General features: G+C 39.7%; 1 protein-coding gene across 3 annotated transcripts in view; it reads left to right on the top strand.

The window, feature by feature from the left end:
* Positions 1 to 21088, top strand: part of BRF1 (BRF1 general transcription factor IIIB subunit) — a 176941-nt gene that overhangs the window by 12854 nt on the left and 142999 nt on the right. For all 3 annotated transcript variants that reach the window (XR_012633819.1, XM_074908855.1, XM_074908856.1), the window contains exon 2: positions 1145 to 1225. Coding sequence is in view for 2 of the 3 variants with exons in the window: in XM_074908855.1 (XP_074764956.1) it covers positions 1145 to 1225 (81 nt within the window). In the remaining variant the exon portion in view is untranslated. The remainder of the gene's footprint in view (positions 1 to 1144; positions 1226 to 21088) is intronic.

The following is a 21088-nucleotide window of genomic DNA, read 5'->3' on the forward strand; positions in this document are numbered from 1 at the left end:
TAAGTATAATAAGAGTGAACAATTTAGGTCACAGTTTCTCATCGCTTGTACCGGCTGTGGAAGTATCTCGTTCAGGTGTGTAGGAAAAATGTCCTGAACCGCTTTCAAGTGACACTTCACTCCTTGGTATGCTTCTATCCTAAAGCCATTCTAGTTTGTTCTAGAGAACTGGTGTAAGATTAGAAAACAGCTACAAGAACTTGAAAAACTGCAGACATCACAGGCAACAAGATTACTTTTTTCCCTATTCTGAAGAGCAGATTACTTGAATTAAGTAGAAGTCCAATTACTAACAAATTGCTTTCAATCCTGTGCAATTTAGCTTTTTGGTATCACTTGCTGTTAAGCTGATAGATTCTAATAGCCTTCTTGAAGTAGCCTGATTGTTTTTTAAAAAAACCCTTCCTGCTTTAGTGGGAGGCTATTTCTGTCCTTGGTAGTTTAATTCCCTGTTCTGCGAGACTGGTTTGCATGAGTAGTTCCATTGACTTCCAGAGGACTCTGCATTCAGGCTCCTCAGCATTGGCTTGGATGCATAAACCAGCCTCTAGTCTGTGCTAATTTACAACTCAGACTTATTTTAGTCTCCAGCTTTTCAGGGTGTAAAAGTAGCAGTTCCAGACTTGCAGTATTTGTAGCCTGAGTGTCACTGTGTGGGCCTAATGTTAAACTGACATTATTTTAAAGTAAGTGTTATGCCTGTAGTAGCCAACACAGACATTATTGAATGCTAAACATGTTTTATGTTCTGTAGTGCCAGTAATTAGCTATTAAAATTCCGTATTGAATGTTCTTCAGGCAAAAAATATTAACTAAGCAATTGTTTCATTTACTTTGAGAAATATTTTACACTATTGATTTTCATGTTCTGCCTAAAATAGAGGTTGCAACATTTTTGTACTTCCTTTGGAGCTGAGATTGCAAGGGTTTATGGAGCCATGTACGGTATCCCAAGGAAGAAATAAATTACCCAGGATTTGTACTCCGTCTTAAACCCTTCAAGCACTTATGTTGCCCTTCTTAATGTAATTTGGCATGTTGTAAATTATGCAGATACTGAATATAGTGGCACAATAAGTTTTCTTTTAATATTTTAATTCAATTATTATATTTGACTGTTTTGTGGTTTGTTTCCCCCCAATAGGTGCAGGCAAAACACCAACTTTAGGAGGAGGATTCCACGCCAATCTGGGAAAGGAGTCACGAGCACAAACTCTACAGAATGGTACTTGCAAGCTTTAGTCTTGTTGATATGACTTCTTATTCATATTCTTATGTTATTATTCTTATTAATATGGTTGATTACAAATAATTTTTAATTTTGAATGTGACCTCAAAACCTTGGCGGGCCTCTTGTTATTCAGTAGACAAATCTGCCTAGTGCTGATCTTGGTGTGCTCTCATTTGGTTATTATACCTGATTTATGAGGTCAGGTATCTGGCTGACAAAGGGTAATGGCACCTGACAATACTATTGTAGTTTAAAAGGGCTTTTTCAAGGTTGACATGCCCACTGCACATTTTTATTATCTGTTAACTTATTGTGGCTTTTTATTTTATCAGGTTTCATGGTTCTTGAAATGCTTTATGCATGTTTATTTTTAAGTATAATTGTTCAAATGCTTTGGTTTTTGTGCAGTATAATGTGAGCTAATACATATATTTCTGCACACTTTATAGTAATCAGGTGCTTAATATGGCTGTTGAACAGAGAGGGGAAAAATGGAACAAAGATTTTAGTGTCCAGAGGATATTTGGATAAATATAGCATGTTATTACATGCTATACATTTTAACTGAATTCTATATAATCCACACACTTTAAGGAGAGTGAGTAAAAATACTTTTTATTCCAAAACCAGGCTAGTCTTCCAGTTTCAATTGCTGTTACTCATATCGATGCACAGGAGTTGTCATTTTTTGGCTAATTAATAGTTTCGTCTCCTGACTCTTGGAGATGACAGCCGATGGACTGTCATGTCAAAGACTCAGAAGCTGACAAGGGACCAAATTAACCAAGGGACGTAGATAGGTTTTACTGATATGGTGCTCATATCAGGTGGATGTTTCAGATAAAGGTATTTTCCTAAATTAAAGTCTTATACTTGCAACTGAAAACCAGAAAATATTACTTGATATAATGCCTGCATAGGTATACAAAGAATAAGATTGATCTGGTATTATGTCTCCATCAGAATAGAAAGGTTAAGATTGATCTGTGTTGTTGAAATATAGGCAGATTGCTTTACTTAGCATTATTCAGCTGATTTATGTACAGATTGTTTTATATACAGAATGTTTTATTCTGCTGTTTGTACTGAACAGTATTGAGCCCTTCGAGATTGTCCTCACTTTGTGTGAGCTAGTTTCAGTGTCAGGTCCAAAGTTACTATCTTACGAGTTTTAAAAATGTCTGTGTAACATGTAGCCTCTATAAGCCGTGGAATAAAACCACTAGAATAGCTTTTATGGTTAGTGAAGTTTGTCTTTAAATGAAAGCACTTTAATCAAAACTGTAATTTTGTACAGACCTTGTAAAAAATAAATTGGCTTGTGGTGCATAAGGACTGCCCAGTTCCTTCTCTTTAATTGTAGAAAAGTAAAATGCTGTCCTGTTGTTTCTTGGAGTGTTTGAATCCTTCAAAAGCCCTTTTGATTATGCTGAAAGGTAATCGCAGTTAAAGACAGTGTAGGCGTTTTTCTGGAATCTAAACTTGGCTTCTTTCTTGCATGAGTGTTTGCTGGGGAATATGTCTGAGCATCTTCTTTCCCACAGCTTTTGTGCGTGGCCACACCCCCCCCCCCCCATCATACACAATGATCCTGACTTGGCTAAAGTCTGTCAGCATCATATACAAGAAATTATAGTTGCTTTAAATGAAATTATGTCCCAAACAGTTTTGAAATGGGAAAATAATGTCATTTTGCCTATACCTGTCTGAGGCTTTTTATGGGTTTTCTTCTCTTTTTTTTTGTGGGTATGCTTTATATAAGCAAAAAGTATTTGGTCTTTCATTTCTGTGGCCAATCTGCATTTGTCATGCTGCCAATCTGTCTCTGGGAAAGTTCATTTCAATGAGCTAAGTGATGTTCTTGCTCAGTCCCAGGCATGACAACACCATCTGATATTTCAGGTAGAGCAATTGGTCTTTGAAAGGCTTTTCTTTCCGCTGCTGTATAATGAGCTAGTTGTCTGCTGCATTTAATCACACTTTTAGCTTTACATAGTTTTTAATTGCAAATTGAGCTGTGGCAGTGAACTTACAAAATCTTACCCTGTCACTGTGTGCCCATGATCATGGCTTTTTTTTTTTTTGTGAAATAAGTTAATAACCATTGTGCTTAGACTTGAAAGTGTAGCAAGGTAAATGAACTTACTGCATATTTTTTTCAAGAAAAAATATGGGGGTTGTTCATTGAGTGGAACTGAAGTGCACTGATAGTTGACTGTATTAAAAATGAACAGTTCTTCGAGTGCTATGCTGTCTGATCAGAAAAATGCTGAGCTACTTCTTTATTTATTTGCTAGTACTACTACGTTTGCATTTCCAAAGTTAACTCTGGTTGCAAATGAACTGCTGAAATGAGCTCCGGTGGGGATGCTGGTGCAGCACAGCTTGTGAGCATGCTTCAGGAGGTCTATGCCTGCATCCTCCTGATGGCTCTTGGGTCAGGGCTCTGTGCTATCTTCAGTAGTGTAAGCACATGATTTTCTCCTATGTGGTGCTCTGTACCGGCTATTGCTGAAGGGAAGAACAGACTGGAAAGCAGGGATGGGCAGCAGAGCCCAGATTGCTCTGGAGGTGGTCCCCAGCGTATTTGAGAGCAGCTGAGAGCGTGTGTGTGTGTGTGGTCTTGGGAGCCCTGGCAGGTCTCACACTGTTCCCGGTCCGCTTGCCAGCAACCTGCAGGCTTGACACGACGCGGGGAAAAGTCCAGCAGTGGAGCAGGGACTTGCTGTTTTTTTTTAAAAAACCCTCCCCCTGCTTTCCCTCCCCTTCCCCATGTAGTTTGGGCCAAATTCTCCCTTGCTGTAATGTCTGTCTTTTCAGGAGAGGTGAAAGGGACATGATCTGGGCTCACTGTCTCTTCCTTAATCCCTAGCAAAGCAGCTGGGCTTGGCTGAACATATGATGCTGCTATTTTTTGAGTCTGTTAATGAAAGGATGTTTAGAATTAGATGAAAACCAGTTTTTCTTTACTTAAAGTAATAATTTATTATTATTTTTTTTTTTCTTTTCCTCCATTCTAAAGTGAAGAAGTAAAGTCTCCCAGAAACTGCTCAACAGTTCTGGGGTCTTCTACAAAATCATTGTTTTGTGCATTGGCGCTTTTATTTATTTATTTATATATATGTGTGTGTATACACACACACATATTTGCTCTAGACAAAGCCATGGGCAAACCCTGAAGGTTTTATAGTTTCCAGGTTTGTATAAGAATGTCTAATGCACAGAACTGGTCTCCCTTATCACACATGCCTTTGCTGTATGTTTCCTCGCTATTTATAATGCAATGGTACATGGCAGTTCATAGCCTCTGCCTTTCTTTGCTGAACCAGCTGATGTTTGTGGGTGTTCGTTTGGGAATTGGCTGCTTATAAAAACTGGAGTCTTGTTTACACTAGCTAAAATATTTATGCTGGAAAGACCTAATACTGTTGTATTTGTTCATAATCAGTTTGGTTTTCAGTGTGCAGTTCCGTGCTAATTGAGTGTGCTAAGCTCCACAAGTTCAACAAGCTCAGGTCCACAAGATGCTTTGTATCTGTTCAGATAGTGCTTATTTTTGTAGTAAAAATCCGAGCATATGTTGAGACGATGTGAACAATTGTTTCAACTTTGTTTTAAAGTTTTTGACAGAATAGCCAAACAGTACTGGTTTTGTGAGAAAGGGGACTTATGGATAAAATACGAGCTCAGAGAGGGGACCCTTTGACAAGACTTCTTCCTCTGTTGTCCGAGCCTCTTCTAATTGCCATGGTATTGCCCAACTTGCATGGCTACTTACAGGGCTGAAATGCAGAGTTCTGTCTCTTTAAATCTATTTTACAGCTCTGCGCTGCATTACATAAACTCTCTAAATAGCTGGTTTATTCTTGTTTCCTTGCAGGCAATCTGCTCTCGCTATATCCATGTCAGAGTCGTAGTTACAAGGGAGTTGTTCTTGACTTGGAGCTCTGATGCTTTCAATAGTCTTCAGTGGCCAAAAAGAAAAGGGAGAGGGAAAGGAAGGTCAATGGCATGATTATAACTTGAAAGCTTCAGTTGCAGATATTCAAATTTGGTTTAAACTAAGTTTGAAGATTGCAGCTGCATCTAGCTTAATCCAATTCCTGAACTGTTGTGCTGTGTTTTTTTAATCATTTCTTTAAATGAATGTGTGTTTTCCCTCAGTCCTCTTAAATACCAAAACATAGCTAACAGTATTTTAATGCTAAATGGGAAGGCATTTCTGAAGATGTTCTCTAATGCATTTTTGATTGTTTACATTTAAACTGTTTGCTTAATTCTTTAGCCTTCGTTGTCATCACTAATTTCATAACTGGTTTATTACAAGTGATTATGGAGGGCTCTACTTCCTGCCAGAACTCTACAGTGTGAATTAGACCAGGACAATATATTATACATGTGAAGAACAGAAGTATCCAGAGAAACAGAGAACACTATTTAACAAAACTAAAACAACAAAGGAGGAAAGGATAGTAGAATCTTAGAATAATTTAGATTGGAAGTGACCTCTGGAGGTCCATAAAGTGGTGGCTTTGAAGTTGCATTAAGCTGCTTAGGGCCTAGTGCAGCTGAGCTTTGGGTATTCCCAAGGAAGGATAGGATACAGTCTCCCTGGACAACCTGTTTTCTAATGCTTCACCACCCTCACTGTGAATAATTTTTTCCTTGTATCTAGTCAGAACTTCGATGAAATGTGACTCTTGCCTCTTGTCCTTTTGCTGTGCATCTCTGATGATTCTGGCTCCAATCTTCTTTATAACCTCCAGCTGGGTAGCTGAAGACAATGAGACCTCTCCCTTAGCTTTCTTATATTAAAACTGAGCAAATGTAGCTCTTGACCTCACACCATGTGCTCCGGTCTCCTAATCACCTTAGCAGCTCTCTTCTGGACTTGTTCCAATATGTCAATGCCTTGTCTTTGCAGAGGAGTCCTGAACTGGTCAAAGTACTCTAAATATAGTCTCACAAATGCTGAACAGGGGATAATAATCGCTTCCCTTGACCTGCTGGCTACAGTCTTAATAATGCAGTTTCAGGATGCAGTGAGCCTTCATCACTGCAATTGGGTTCTGCTGAGTCATTTCATCTTTTTGTCCATGAGGAATCTAGATGCTTTTCTGCAAAGCTACTCCCTAGCCAAACAGTCCCCAGCCTGTATTGTTGCCATGAAGTTCTTCTGTCCCAGGTGCAAAGAAACATAAATGCATTTGCCTTGTTGAACTTTTTTCAGGTCATTTCTGCAGCATTTTAAGATTCTTCTGAATAGTGGCTCTGCCCATCAGTGTATTGACCACTGTCCCAATGTCATGTTGTCTTCAGTCTGGCAAAGATAACCTCCAGTCCCATCATCCATGTTGTTAATAAAGGCATTAAACAATATTGACCTTGGTATCAATTCTGCTCGTAAATCTGGTTAAAGTGCTGACCACTACCCTTCGAACCTGGCCAGTTTTTCACCTGACTAAGTTTACATGTCTAGTCTGTATCTCCTCAATTTGGCTACTAGGGTACCAAGGGAGAAAGATGAAATGGGATGAGGGAAGAACAGTGGTTATTCTTTACCTTAACTGCAGTGTGACTTTTATTGCAGTCAGGCATGATCTCTGCCCTCATTAAATCTGTGATGGCAGTTCCCAGTAACCTCCTTACCTTTTCTGTGTCTGGAAGTGTTTTCCAGGTAGATCTGTTCCATACCTTCCAACAGGCTGAGGGGAGGCTTAAATGAGCCCTTGCTCAGTCTTCTACCTTAGGTAATGCTTCATCTCCTCCAGACTCACATAGAGAGACCTCTGAGACCTGAAAACACATTGCAACAGAAGACCAAAAAGACTCATGAGCTGCTATAAAGCCAAGCTGCCACACACCCTGCCTGCTCAACTTCTGCACATCAACATGGAGTGCCCTTGTGCTTTGGGGAGACTGTACTTGAAGACTGACCAGTCAGTCCTCCTGGCCCCTTTGGCCTTCATTGGCAGTACCTCAAGGGGCCCTACTTACCACTTTTCTGAATAAACTGAAGCCTGCCCTGTGAAATCCAGGGTTGTCAATATGCTACCCATCTTTCTCATACCCCTCAGAATCTTAAACTTTATCGTCTCATGGTTGCTGTAACCAAGCCTGTCATCAAACTTTATATTCTCCACTACTTCTTCCTTTCTAGAGAATGGTAGATGTATCACAGTGCTTCTCCTACTTGACCTGTTCCTGATATGCTCTAGAAGTCCAGGGTGTTGCTTGTGCCCCACTGATTCCCTTCTAGCAGGTGTTGGGGTGGTTACAGTTCACCATGAGAACTAAGACATCTTCCTGGTGTCTAAAGAAGGCTTCGTCTTCAAGATCAGGTGGTCTATAGCAGGTGCACTGACGGTTTTTACTTTGGCCTTTCCTGTTATCCAGATCCAAGGCCTGTCACTTGTTTTTTCAGTGGAGCTTCACACATTCGAACTGTTCATTTGTGTAAAATGAGTTCCCCTATCACCTTTCCTGTCCTTGTGGAGTCTGTAACCATCCCTCTCATGACTCTGCTCACATGAGCTGTTTGACCATGTATCTGTCACCCCCCACTGAATTTGTAATTTTGGAGCTGTGGATAGGCTTTGAATTGTTCTAGATTGTTTCCTTTGGGTGCAATGTTTGACTTCCTCCTTTATCAACTCCTGTCTCTGACTTTGATTTCAGTAACAAAACTTCTAGTCTAGTCTCTGCCATTTTTTTTGTCCTTCATGCTTTTATTTCTGTTACAGTAGAAACTAATCCTAATCCTCTCATCTCCACCTTCAGTTAGTACCCTATTGGGTTTTCTCTTGTTGTCTTTTAAACTAACCATTGCTTAAAGTTCTGCTTTTCTGGTTTTGTCTTGTATCCTCCTACATTTCTGTACTCAATAAAGCTCTGAAAAACTTCCTCTTTTAGCCAGACCATTGCTTCAGTTCTACCTTCCTTGGTTGGTCTACTGTCTGGTTCCTTATGAGTCCTTTGTTATCATTAATAGCTTCTGTCTCATTTCCTTAATATTTTCCGTTTGATGTGTTAACTTTCTTCATCTCTCCTTGAAGGAGGATAAGGGGGTTCTTCCCCTTTTAATTTGAGATGATATTACATGTTCTTTGTGTGCGGGTGTGTTTTGTTGGGGTGGGTTTTTTTCAGTTGTTGCTTGAAGTGCAACCTTTTCCTTTGGTAAACTTCATTCTGAACATATCTTTCATCTAGTCCCATGTCATGGCTTGAGCTAGGGTGGCAAAGTTTAGATGTCTGTGAGCTCGTCATCCTGAACTTCTTCCAGGGTCTCTGCATAGAGACAGACAGATTTAGGGTGTGATTAAATGAATCTGAAAGGAAGTCAAATGACTCATTCTCTTTAAGTGTCTGTTTCTCTTCACTCACTGAAAGGAAGTCTAGATTGACTAAGCTCAGATGCTCATCCCTGAAGATAAGGGTGATGAATCCTAGGCTTTTGTGTCTGAGTTTGTGTATCTTCTTGTTGACACAGACTTAACATGGCCAAAACTACTGAATTGTATCCTACTGTTCTGCCCTTTTGCATGTTAACAAGTTCAAGTTTTCTCCCTTTGAGGCCACTCACAACTTTCCCTCCTCCTGTCTTGTAGATCCATCCTCTCCAGGATCTGCTAAAACATGGATGTGTCCTAGCCATAACACTCACGTATTTTTCTTGCACAAGTGTCTCTTGACTTTCATTGCTCTTCCTCTATGATCAGAACATGCTCCAGAGCCAGAAAAGCAAAAAAGTTGTGACCTGGGATGTTAAATCTTCACTACCTTAATATCTTCATCAAAGAATTTTAAAAGGAATGTTATTTTTCCAATCAGTTTGCCCTTTTGCATTTGTGATCACTGTTACATACCACATAACGGTTCAACAGTCAACTTTTCGGGTGTTATTAGGCTGTTTGTGTTTCAGCTTGCTGGAACCTCTGTGCTTCTGAGGCTTACTTGAGTGTCAGTAGGTATGGTCCTCTGCTTTGATGCAGGCTCTGGTAAGTCACAGAATCATAAGCCACAGCTCAGATACTTGAGTCCCTGATGGCTGACCTTCAGCATATCTCAGTAGCTTACAGACCTTTCTCAGAAATTCAGCTTTCAGGGTTTGCAAGCAACTTCACTAATCAGCAGACTTGAAGAGACAGACAAACCACTTATTTAAGAAAAACAAACAAAAAACCACCTCAGATTGGATGATCTGCGACAACCTTTTGGTTATGCTCTGATAAATTAAGTTACTACTAGACTACAGATTTGAAAATTTGTATTGTTTTAAGCCTTGGCTATCTTTATGTTTTGGTAGGGAATGATGAATAAAGTATCTGTCTCGAAGATGTTTTCGATGCTCTGCTTGTCCTTACAATGACAGTATCAGAGAGGAAGATTCCATGTCTCCTTTAATGAGAATTTGTTACATTTCTAATGAAGAGGATCTGGGATCATTTAAGTAAAGAGTAGAGTATCTGCTGGAGGTAATATAATGGTAGGATTTTGCCAAGAGACTGACAGACAGCTTAAATCTTTGAGCACAGCATCCCACCCCGTTGAGATATGTGAATCAAGATTTGCTGGTCTGTTTTATTCTGTTCCTGTGTTTGCTTAGCCAGAAAAGGGAAGAACTAGAAAAGGCACTTCTAAAATTCCTTAGAGGTGTTGGTTCAGTCTTTATGTGGACTCAGGATGATCTCTGTTGTTACTTTTTCTTTTAATTTTGAAGATTGTCCTTGAAATTGAAAAAAATAAAGAAAAAAACGCAGTCTTAGTCAAATGAGTTAACAGATGACTCTGTGTTAACTAGTAACAAAAAACATTTGTGTGTTCAGCTGCTTTGAATTGGCCTGTTTGTGACTCAAGTTAAAGATGTTTTTCATGATTCCTTTGCTCTGTCTCCTCTCCTGTCTCTGCTCTGTCTCTTAGTTTATTAGCTGGCTGTGGGCAAGAAAACTCTTGTGCCAGGGAAGCACAAATCTCTGCTTCATTTTAAGAAACAAAAGAATAAATGCCTTCTAAAATTCTGTCTACTTGTCAGATTTCTTGCTTGGATATTAGAGTTTTGGTTTTGTGTATCTTAAAATTTCTCCCTGTTAACTGACAGTTTCTATATGACAAGAGTAAGACAATATGTATTATGTTTGTGGAATTCACTGACGGAGATTTATCTCCCTACAGCCTTGTGTAAGTAATTGGAACCTGTCATTTCTTTCGAGAGCAATCCTTTACTTAAAGACAGTTCACCTAGTGGGCTAATGTCTTTAAAACATTCGCTTTTTATAGTACCATTCACAAGGAGATGAACTTGGATATTAATAGGTCTGCCTTCCTTCTTGTACAATGTTGCAGAAAACAGGCAACTGCCTCTCTCCTCCTTCCTCCCCCTCTAGTAATATCTATAAAATTCTGGGCTAGTAATCTGCCTCTTCTAACAAGCTTTTGAAATAAAACAGTTTAGTTTTGGGATGTTGTTAGACAAGCTTAAAATATACTTCAGGTAACATAACTTTGGTTTACGTTCCACGTAGCTGCTGTTGTTTTTTTGATAACGGAAAATACGTATGCCACTGATATGGCACTGGGCTGTCTTTTAGATGTTCAAGCATGAGTTTTGAAGTGTTTATGTCCTTTTACAGGCACTATGTTTCAAAACCTGAGAGGTAGAATGTTGTATTTTTTTAATGCTGTGTTCTCTGATTTCATGTATTGAAAGTGACTTTTGTTTTGCTCTGTGAAATAAATTGGAGAGCTGGTGATGTGACAGTGCAGGGAAGCTTTCCCCAAGCCTGAAGGTTTGCATGTGTGATTTGTTGGTGGAGCTATTGCAGTTTTCTTGGAAGATGGCTTTTCCTAATTAACAGCCATTAAACTCCTGGATGCTCTGTAGGATTAACAAATAACAAAAAATTCAGTACCTGTGTACACTGTTTTTATAAGGAAGACTATGATTGATCTGCTTGCGTTCTTGCACACCCGTTTGTACTCATTTCAGCTGCATTTTGCAGCTGGACATGAGTTAGCTATGATCCCAAGCTGCCTTCATCTCGTTGTGGCTGATGGTCTTGGAGGAACCAGCATGTGTCTGTTGGTGTGGGATACAGGTGGCATCAGCTCAAGTGTGCCTGCAAAAGGACATGCAGGCACATTGTATTCCTGTTGTAGGGCTGTAAAAACACCTGCCCAGGCACACCTGGCACTGTGTCTGTCATCTGTCCAGGGGTAGCTGAGGGAGCGATGTCAGAACAGCGCACGTGCTGATGCTTCTCCACAACGTTATCCCCTCATTCCTTGTGAAGAAGTGTTTGTAGCTTCAGTTGTCATTGTTGCCTTCCCAGTTGTGTGATGTGTGGACAAGTGCTGCTGTTGCATATGTTACTCGAAAGCCGCTCAGGCAAAGACTTCACTACTCAATGCCATTGTTACAACAGTCTTTCTGGGGCAAATGCAGTACACTGGTGGAAGACCAAATGTAAATGTAGGTATTAAATACAAAGGAATAGAAACTACAGGGTCTGTACCAGGTATGGAATGTGTGTTCAGTGGGAGGGTCCTGTGTCTAATACAGCCACACAAACTAATTTATCAGTACACTGACCTATGTAACCCCTGCTCAAAAAAAAGAAACCAACAAAAAACTCAAAACCAAACCCTGGTATCAGCCCAAACCAGAACAGCTCTGTGCACACATGCGGGTTATTTTTAACCGGGATGATTGATGTGCTGGGATTTGCTGCGCTCCCAGTAGGTAGTTGTGTCAGCCCAGAGAGCTGACGCACTGCAGTGTGCGGGTGGGAATGAGATGTTGTGTAAGGGGTTGGGATCTCCTTTGCGTGATATTGCCATCAGAACTCTTCGTCTCGTAGAGCTGCAGCTCTGGACTCCAGTTCCATGATAAGCATCTCTAATGGCAAAGCCAGTTTGATCGTAGCTTTTTCCATCCCTCAGCCGCCCTTTCCCATTCCCCCCATCCAAATATGCTGGGCCTTAGCTTAAGCAATGTGTCTGTTTTGCCAGTACAGTGAAAAGATCTGGGTTTCATGAGCAAAATGAAAAAATAAAAAGAACCAATCCCTATTTTTTTTTTTCCTTTTCCTATTTCCCTTTGATCGTTTTACTCCTCCACATGCCACCACAGAGTGGAGGAGGGAATGGATGACGTAGAGATGAGCACGAGCCTCTTAAACCAGCTTTGCAGAAAGGGGAGTCTGAATGCAGGACTGTATTGTGAGCTGATTTTTAAAAAAAAATAAAAATTATTTAAACATATTTATAACCTGCTGTCCTGTTACGTTTAGTCCTGCACAGTCAGAGTGAAGGAAGGTGTTTTCTGTTCTTTTGGCTTGACTTAATATGAGTGGGAAGCTTTTTAGAAATGTTCTGTTCATTGACTGCTGCTAGCAGATGGATGCTCTCTGCTTGAAGTGCCTCAGGCCTTTATATCTTCCGTTTTCTCCTCCTTCCTCCTCCCAGCACACACCCTGGAGTGTGCAGGCTGTGCTAATTTGGTCGCAACTTAAAAAGGAGTGATGAAGAAATGCTCAACTCTAATAGAATTCTTGTTGCTCGCAATGTCTTTAGGGAGTACTTTTTCATTTCAGGATCCCTAAGGTTTTTGCCAGCAAAGCGTGTTAGATATTCTGCGATACTTTGCTGGAACAGCAGTAAAATTCTTAATGATAGGACCAAAATGCTAATTCTGTTTATATATTAATCAGTTCTGAATATACAACATACATGACACCCAGTTTGATTTTTTTTTTTTAAGATATTTTATTAGCCTAGGCTTGGCTGTTTCTGATTCTGAGATTGCCTTTCCATCTCTATGAACTACAAACCAAACATTTGAGCAAACTGTTCATTAACCTTCTGTGTTAAAACATTTGAAGAATTTACTGAATTTTACTAAACAGGCTGTTGCTGTGTCAAGAGCTTTTGCCATTTACTGGTAGAAGTTGGCTGATGCTAGCTCTGAGGAGTTTGATTCTTTTTTTAACAGAATCACAAAATGTTAGTATTTACTGGTACAAATTACATGTATTTTTAATGGAAAAAATGCCAAATTATACACCACCAGAATTAAAATCTGTTCTCTGCTGATTACTATGCCTTAATTTAGTGGGTATCTTAAAAATACTGTACAGCTTTGCTCACCAGGTGGTGCTGTTACACACTGCTTAAAACACTTTGAAAGTAACTTTAAATTCTGCCATTGTCATTGTTATTCAACTGTAATTTCATGGGAGGAGTGGTGAGAAAGAGAATTTCTTTCTTTAATCATGTCTTTAAAGTAGAACTTTCCTGAAAATTTGGGGTTTGCTCTTCTGCTAGCTGCTCAGCGTAGAATTTCCCACACATAGTTTATGACCATCTCTGATGTAAAAATGGCCTATGGGATAATTTAGGAGGTTGGATGCTGGGTGCGTGGGATCATATCTAGGATGTAGCCTACATGATTCCTTCTTGGGTGATGAGTTTATGAAGGCTTGCATTAAGTAATGAAGGAGGGTAACATGCAGGTACTGTTTTATCAAAGGTGGAAAGTTGAAGTGTGATGTCTCCTCATAAGCTGAACATAACATAAACTGAACATTCATTTCACAAATGACATTTACTTTAACCTTGCCAGTTTTGAAGGGCAAGAACTCCAGCCTGCTCTGGAAGAAGGCTCTTTACCACACCACACCACACCCCCCCCCCCAAAAAAAACACCCAGGCTCCTAACACACAGCTTCTTTTTAATGTCTTCAGTAAATGTAATCGTCTTCCCCTTAGTTAGGAAAAAAAAAACCACCTTAGATGATACATAAAAACATAAAGTCATTTTTTCCCCTCAACAGTTATACAGTAATTAGAGTTGTAAAGAAAGTTGCTTTTTTTCCCAAGGCTTTACAAAACTGGCTATTTCTGGATAAATTGTGGAATGGGAAATCATGAGTTTAAAGTTGTGAGCTGTTCCTTTGGATGAAGATTTATTTTTTTTTTTTCCCCTCTCTGTACTCAAATAATTTTGGACAATAAAGACGACTAAGTACCATCAACCATGTAGGTAGAAATGAAGGAAGTTTAAGCAGTTACGGGAGGGAAGAAGAGATATCAAATGCATACCTCTCCTGAAGGCAATTATTATTGCTATAATTTTAGATGTAACTTCCTACACTGAGAATGTGATACTTGAAAAATGAGTTGTTTCCATGTTTGTTTTTTTAACTTTGTTTTCTAATAGAAATTATAAGCAAATGACACAGTAAGTAGAGACAGAAGTCCAGCCTGGTCTCCTTGAACCCAGGCTCCATTGTGAGTAAGGACTGCCAGCGGTGTGGCAAGGAGTTGTGTTAGGCTTAAACCTGGTTTTGAGCTATGCTCTTTAGACCTCCTTTGGATGTCAGTGGGAGCTGTGTTTGCTGAGCATTATTGACCGGGATTCCAAATATGTACCTACAAGTATGGCTTTAATCACCTAGATTTAAAACCTTCATGCTGTTCTAACAAAGCTGTTCCAAACAAACACAGCATAAATTAAGTGAAAAGGTAATTTACTGTTTAGCTGTTTCAGGTAATTTCAGATGATTCCTGCATTTTCAACCCAATGAGGTTTCTCAAGTTTGAACAATACAAAAATCAAACATGGATCTTTCTTCAAAGAAAGGTCTTCAGTACTGGATGCAACAAAACAAGTGGCTCATTATATTAAAATGCATGACTCCCTAAGAAATTATATTATGCTAATGAGCATATAAATGATTTTTAAATAAAATCAATTAGGAATGGGATGTTTAGAAGAAAGCTGTATGTTCTTCCTGTATGTGTTCAAAAGACACACAGCTGATTAGCAGTACTTTTGGGTAGTATATTATGACATGCATAATATTAAGAAAGCAGTTTAGGATCCTAGTTCCAGTTTCTGGGGGTATATAGAGAGCAGGGTTCATGTAAAGGAATTAGATGCACATGTTCTCCTGTATGATTGTCATTCTAGAGGGAATGTATATGAATATATTGTACCTTATATATTTATATACCTTTATATTGTACCTTCGGTGTGCTGTTTGACTGCTTTTATAAATCAATATTCAGAGAAAGCATTTCATGCATTTTTATGGTAGGAATTATGAAGTTAGTATTGCTACAAAGGGAGCTGTATAAGGTTTAGTAGTTTGCACTTTGCTTTGTAATCCATTTAAGGATGAATTTCTGAGAATGGGTTACTCTCCAGACACTGGTCGTTATGTCTGGTCTGAGGGGTTTTTCTGATAGCAGTGTAGAACATATTGAACCCGAAGGTTGCTTGCTTCGTGTCCTTGCAAAATTGATGTATAAAACGCAGCCATCTTCCATGCTCTTCCTTTTTAGAAAGCATCACAGTATCTTGCCTAAAAGGGAGATATAAACACTGTAGAGTCTCCAGCCACACTGTTGTGTGGTAGCATGGGTGCTAAAGCATGGGTGATTTTCCTTAGTAGTCATCCTGGTACTTAGTTTCAGGGTTTTGCAGAGCCACTTGGAGCAGAAAGGCATTTCTGGTTCCTTTGGGCATGTGTGCATATACATGCAAGCTTAGATAAATGCACAGAAATCCTTTTGCATGGGAAAAGACACTTACTAAATCAAGTTAGGAGATTCATGTCTTTACTTATGGAATATATATACTGCATGTTTGGGGGAGCACATGGACAGGTGTAAACTGCTTCCAAACTCTATGTAGGATCTTAGACAAATCAGAGGAGTTGCATGTTACTGATGAACAGCTCTCAAGGCTTGCTGCTGTACTTCTTGCTAGTGCTTGTCTCGCTTCTCCTCCTTGCTCTGGTTGATGTCTGTGGGAAAACCGATGGCTTTGTCTGTTTTCCTTGGTTTGTGGCTCAGCACAAAATCTGAAGAGCACTGTGAGCTGGTGCAAGGGATGGTGGTGGGATGGATGGGGGATGTCAGATTTCCCCTTTCAACTGTGTCTGGTAAATTCGTCCTCTGTGATACCTGATTGGTTATAAAAGAAGAAAGTAGATTTCTTCTAATCACTGAAAGATCAGGAAAATGCTCCTACAGAATAAAAATGATAAAAAGTACAGGCCCAGCTGTTCCAGTTGTACCTAGTCTTCAGACTGAGGTTTTTGAGTGTTCTCTCTTATTTCTTACCCTAGGTTTGCTGTGGAGTGAAGTGAGGAAAGCAGGCTTTATATGAAAAAGCAGTAAATCAGTAATAGCTCTTAGTTTATCATTCACTCCTCTCTACCAGACTCCATTTTAAATGTGAGATGAATCCTCAGTATTTGCTAATCCAAATTCATCCTCATTTCTGAAGGTGAGCGCAACTATCTTCCTATCGTCAGCAAATTGGCATCTGTAAATGAGGGAGATTTTAGAGGGATTGCCTTAGTATTCTGAGCCCCATGCAGCTTGCCAAATCCAAGCAGGTGTTATATTTGCTTACTTCCCTGACCGTGGAAACTCTAAGAGCTCAGGGAAATAGCTAGAAATAAAATTATTGAATGTCAGCTGAAATCTTTTAAGTGATTTCATAGCAGTACTAATGTGAGTGAGTAGCTTTGCAAATACAGTCCCTTTCCACTTTAAAATGTATTTGTATCTAAAGGGTTCTTTCTTTTGGGAGGTGGGGAAATAATCTGACACTTTTACCTACGTAAAATCTTTGTTTTTAAACTTAAATACAAGGAAAATAATTTACAGACTTGCTTAGTGATACTGTGGGAAAATGTGTATATTGAGACTATTCAAAATCATCTCAAAGTAGATTTAGAAAGTATGGTTCCTAACATGCTCTAGGGAAAAAAAAAACCCCTACTGTTTCTGGTGCAAGCTGAATCGGTCCTTGAGCGTGTCAAGAAAGAATACCACTTTTCAAGTGAGTTTTGGAACAAATCCAGGGTGCTTGTGAGGTGACGTTTGTTGTCTGAGTGGTCTGTGTTATTCCAGCTGGCCCTATACTAAAAGTTAACTCTTACTTGCTGCCAGCTTCTTTCTTGAGAGCAAATGGGTATCTGTAGCTTTGGTCAAAATAAAGTTGTTAGACATCCTGTGGATCGTAAACATACTTCTGTCTCTTTCCATTGTCGGTCCATGGTGAGTCTACCATTCCTTGATGGCAAATGATCTCCTCAAGGGTACTTTGCACGCTATTTCAGATCCTGGAGAACTGGGAGTAGAAATAATTTTCTTTCTGAAGGATTATAGTGGTGCTCGCATGTTCTTTTTGCCACTGATTAGACAGTTTTCCTACTGTATGTGTGGATAGTTTTGTTTTCCTGTAACTCTGCTCTTTTACTTTTTGATCTGACATATACAACAAATTACATTCTGAGATCATTGCAGTGTTTGATACCAGCTTTAAGAAGAAAAGGAAACTTGATGTTGATCAAGCTCTTTGACACAGAGGAAAAAAAGCTTTGAGGTTGTTTTGGATTTGAGAAACACTGATTTGTTGTGCCAGGAAAGTCAAGTTGTGGGATTACAGTGACAGTGAATATTAAATATGAAATATAATCCTAAGAAAGCTTCAGCAGAAGATAAAGATGAGCATAAGGGAGTGTAAGTGGTGACATGGAAACAAAAAATCAAGTTCTTCAAAGAGTACATTTGGAGTAGGTAGTCTCTTCTGCATCTTACAGCTGAAGTGAAGGACTGCCACCTGCCTCCATGGTTCAATGAGAGAATAGTGTGTGGTTTTCAGTCTCCTCCAGATGCACTTCCTTGCTATTAAGCTAAGAAGAAAGATCCTTACGTCAGATATCCATTCCTGATTTAGTCCGTAGAAAGCATAAAAGGGGGACAACATCATAATAGCCACTTGGAATAAAACGTTGACGTTTGAGTGCTGTTACTTCAAAGTAGTAAGAGGCATAGTTACCAGAAGCTAAAACCACAGTTGATTCGGAGTCCTCAGAAATGTTTGCTTGTGCCAAGTTTAGATTCCTTTGTATAGGAGCATGGCTTCCCATAGAAGTTGAATGCTTATGGTAATTTAAGATGGATTAAACAAAGCGGCACCTATACTTCTTTTTGTATGATAATGTAGTAGGATGGCATTGGGCCCTGCAGAAATCACAGAATCCATCTCGGTTGGAAAAGACCTTGAAGATCATCCAGTCCAACCATTAACCTCACACTGACCGTTCTCAATTCTGCCATATCCCTCAGTGTTATGTCAGCCTTAGTCCTAAACCCCTCCAGGGATGGGGACTCCCCCCCTGCCCTGGGCAGCCCATTCCAACGCCCAACAACCCCTTCTGTAAAGAAATGCTTCCTAATATCCAGTCTAAACCTTCCCTGGTGCAACTTGAGGCCATTCCCTCTTGTCCTGTCGATTGTTACTTGGCTCAAGAGACTCATCCCCAGCTCTCTGCACCCTCCTGTCAGGGAGCTGTAGAGGGCGATGAGGTCTCCCCTCAGCCTCCTCTTCTCCAGACTAAACCCCCCCAGTTCCCCCAGCCGCTCCCCAGCAGACCTGTGCTCCAGACCCTGCCCCAGCTCCGTTGCCCTTCTCTGGACACGCTCGAGTCATTCAATGGCCTTTTTGGGGTGAGGGGCCCAAAACTGAACACAGGAATCGAGGGGCGGCCTCACCAGTGCCGAGTACAGGGCTCAGATCCCTTCCCTGTCCCTGCTGTTAATGTTAACCTCAGTCTGTTCTGTTCCTGTTTTAGTGGCCAGGGCCATGGGTATGTGGACATAAGGTCATCTTATGCAAAGCTAGGCTGAATTTCAACTGCCTGTCTGCTTTCCCTAACACTTAAGAGTAAGATACAAAAGGTAGGAAGGAGTAAGGGCCAGATTAGAATTGTTTTGCAGAGGAAAAGCATGGTCCTTGAGGTTGATGAATGTAACAATAGAACTTCTGAGGTTTTCAGTGAGGAGCTGCTTGTAGCATAAACAAGTCTGAGGCAAGCAGTTGGTTGAAGTGTTTGTTTATTCTTGTGGATCTTAAGAGGTCAGTAAATAGAATTTACTCTATGGATTCTACTGTAACAATATGTTAGTTAAGTTTGAGATGATGCTGATGTTAAGCAATTCCTTAGGGCAGCTTCCTTGATTGCAGCTCCACAAAGTCAAAGATGGCAACAGTAAAAACTCATTTCGATGTTTACAGCACCTAACTAATTGAAACTCTGAGGCAGGTAGTGTTTTATAGCCAACTTATTTTAAAAAAGATATTTTTTCCAAACACTGTCAGAAAAATGCTATGAAGTTGAGACCTGTCTGTAGTCAGACTCGGGCATTATTAAATTCAGATACATCATTCTCACAACTGGTGTAAGAACTATTTCTGAGGTATGTTGCAATCAATATTCTTCCTTGTGTTGAACATCAATGTCTATTCTGTAGGAGGAGTGACAGTATCAGGGGAGAAGAATCCATGTCTCCTTTAATGAGATCCGTTAGGTTGCTGCATAGCAATCATCACATAAATCCACTGATTTCTGTTTAAGTCTTTAGTCAGTATGTTCTCTGGTATCTATTTTTCACCATGCCATATTACCTAGGGGAAAATGAATTAATAATGCATCTAGCCTTGGATATGTATGTTTAATGGATGATCTCACATCCTATCTTGGAGTCATGCTACACAGAAGAAACCCTGTTGTAATTGATCTTTGAGGTTTAGCACATAAAGAACAGAAAAATGTAATTGTGCTTACCCAAAATTTTCTTTAACTACTAAGGCCTGGCACACTGGTGCCAAGTGGATCATCTAGAAGAGCAAAGGAAGTTGGTATCTAAAGATTTGGTTATGGACAAAATTTCTTAGACATTGTTACATGAACAAGTATTGAGATTTTTTTTGTGGAGTGTATGGCTAATACAAAATTTAGGAAAATGGAATGGAGTGGTGACTACGGGGTGGAAAAAAAAAATTAAGAAGTGGGAACTTGAGTAGTTGGATCTTTGCTGTCCAGGTCAGGTTGGTCTGTCTGAGGTTGGGTCTGTATTGTTCTGCTGCCAAACTGAGCAGGCTGGAAGGTTGTTGTACCGAGTCAGCAGAGATGACTGTTTAGGGAGGAAAGGGTGGGGGGTTTCTTTCCCCTGTTCTGTACATTCAGTATACATAATGATTCTGTCATGCAAAGCAGCCTCTCTTAAGCTTACAGTTTTGCAAAAGCATAAGAACTTACTTTAATCCAGTAAATCATCTTAGCCCATTTTTCTTATGTGGAATCATCCATATCATGCATTTTTTTGTGTTTTGCCCTTCCTGGATTCATATGTTCCGAGCAGTGGGAGTTTCCACCAGTTCCCTTGGGAAACTATTATGAGGTCCAATGAGTTTTGTTCCCGTTAACATGGTGCTTACATTTTCCTTTAATTTTACGTTATGAGTCCTTAAGCATGAACTTGCACTTCTATCTATTTATGGCCTAAAGTTCCATTGTCTTCTAGAAATATAGTGATCTTCTGCTCTTCTCTTAAGAAATCACATTTGGTAATTTGGTGAAGGCTATAAATTCAATCTCTGGGTCTTTAAACACCCACCCCTTATCCCCCTGACATGCTCTCCATCTCTCTCTAGGGTGATCAGGGCTCTCCAGGAGGAGCCCAAAGTCTAGTTAGAATTCCATTCTCCCAAAACATTCTGATGGCATCCTGTATGTAAAGAGTAGCTTCAAATAAATGGAAGTTTTCACAAACATACACATAAAATTATTCAAATTTGCCGAATACTTTCTAAGAGGTCCACGTTAGCTCTGTAGAAATACATGGATGGTATTGTAATTTTAATTCTTTAACAGTCTGTACATCTGACTTTTATATAAATGTTATTGTTTACAATAACCTTATATAAGGTTGTTCCTGAAATACGTGCATTCTGTCTTTAAACATAATTCTTCTTTGAACTCCAAGCCGAACTAGACA

The sequence above is a fragment of the Athene noctua genome, chromosome 6 (assembly GCF_965140245.1).
Source record: "Athene noctua chromosome 6, bAthNoc1.hap1.1, whole genome shotgun sequence".
Classification (NCBI taxonomy): domain Eukaryota; kingdom Metazoa; phylum Chordata; class Aves; order Strigiformes; family Strigidae; genus Athene; species Athene noctua.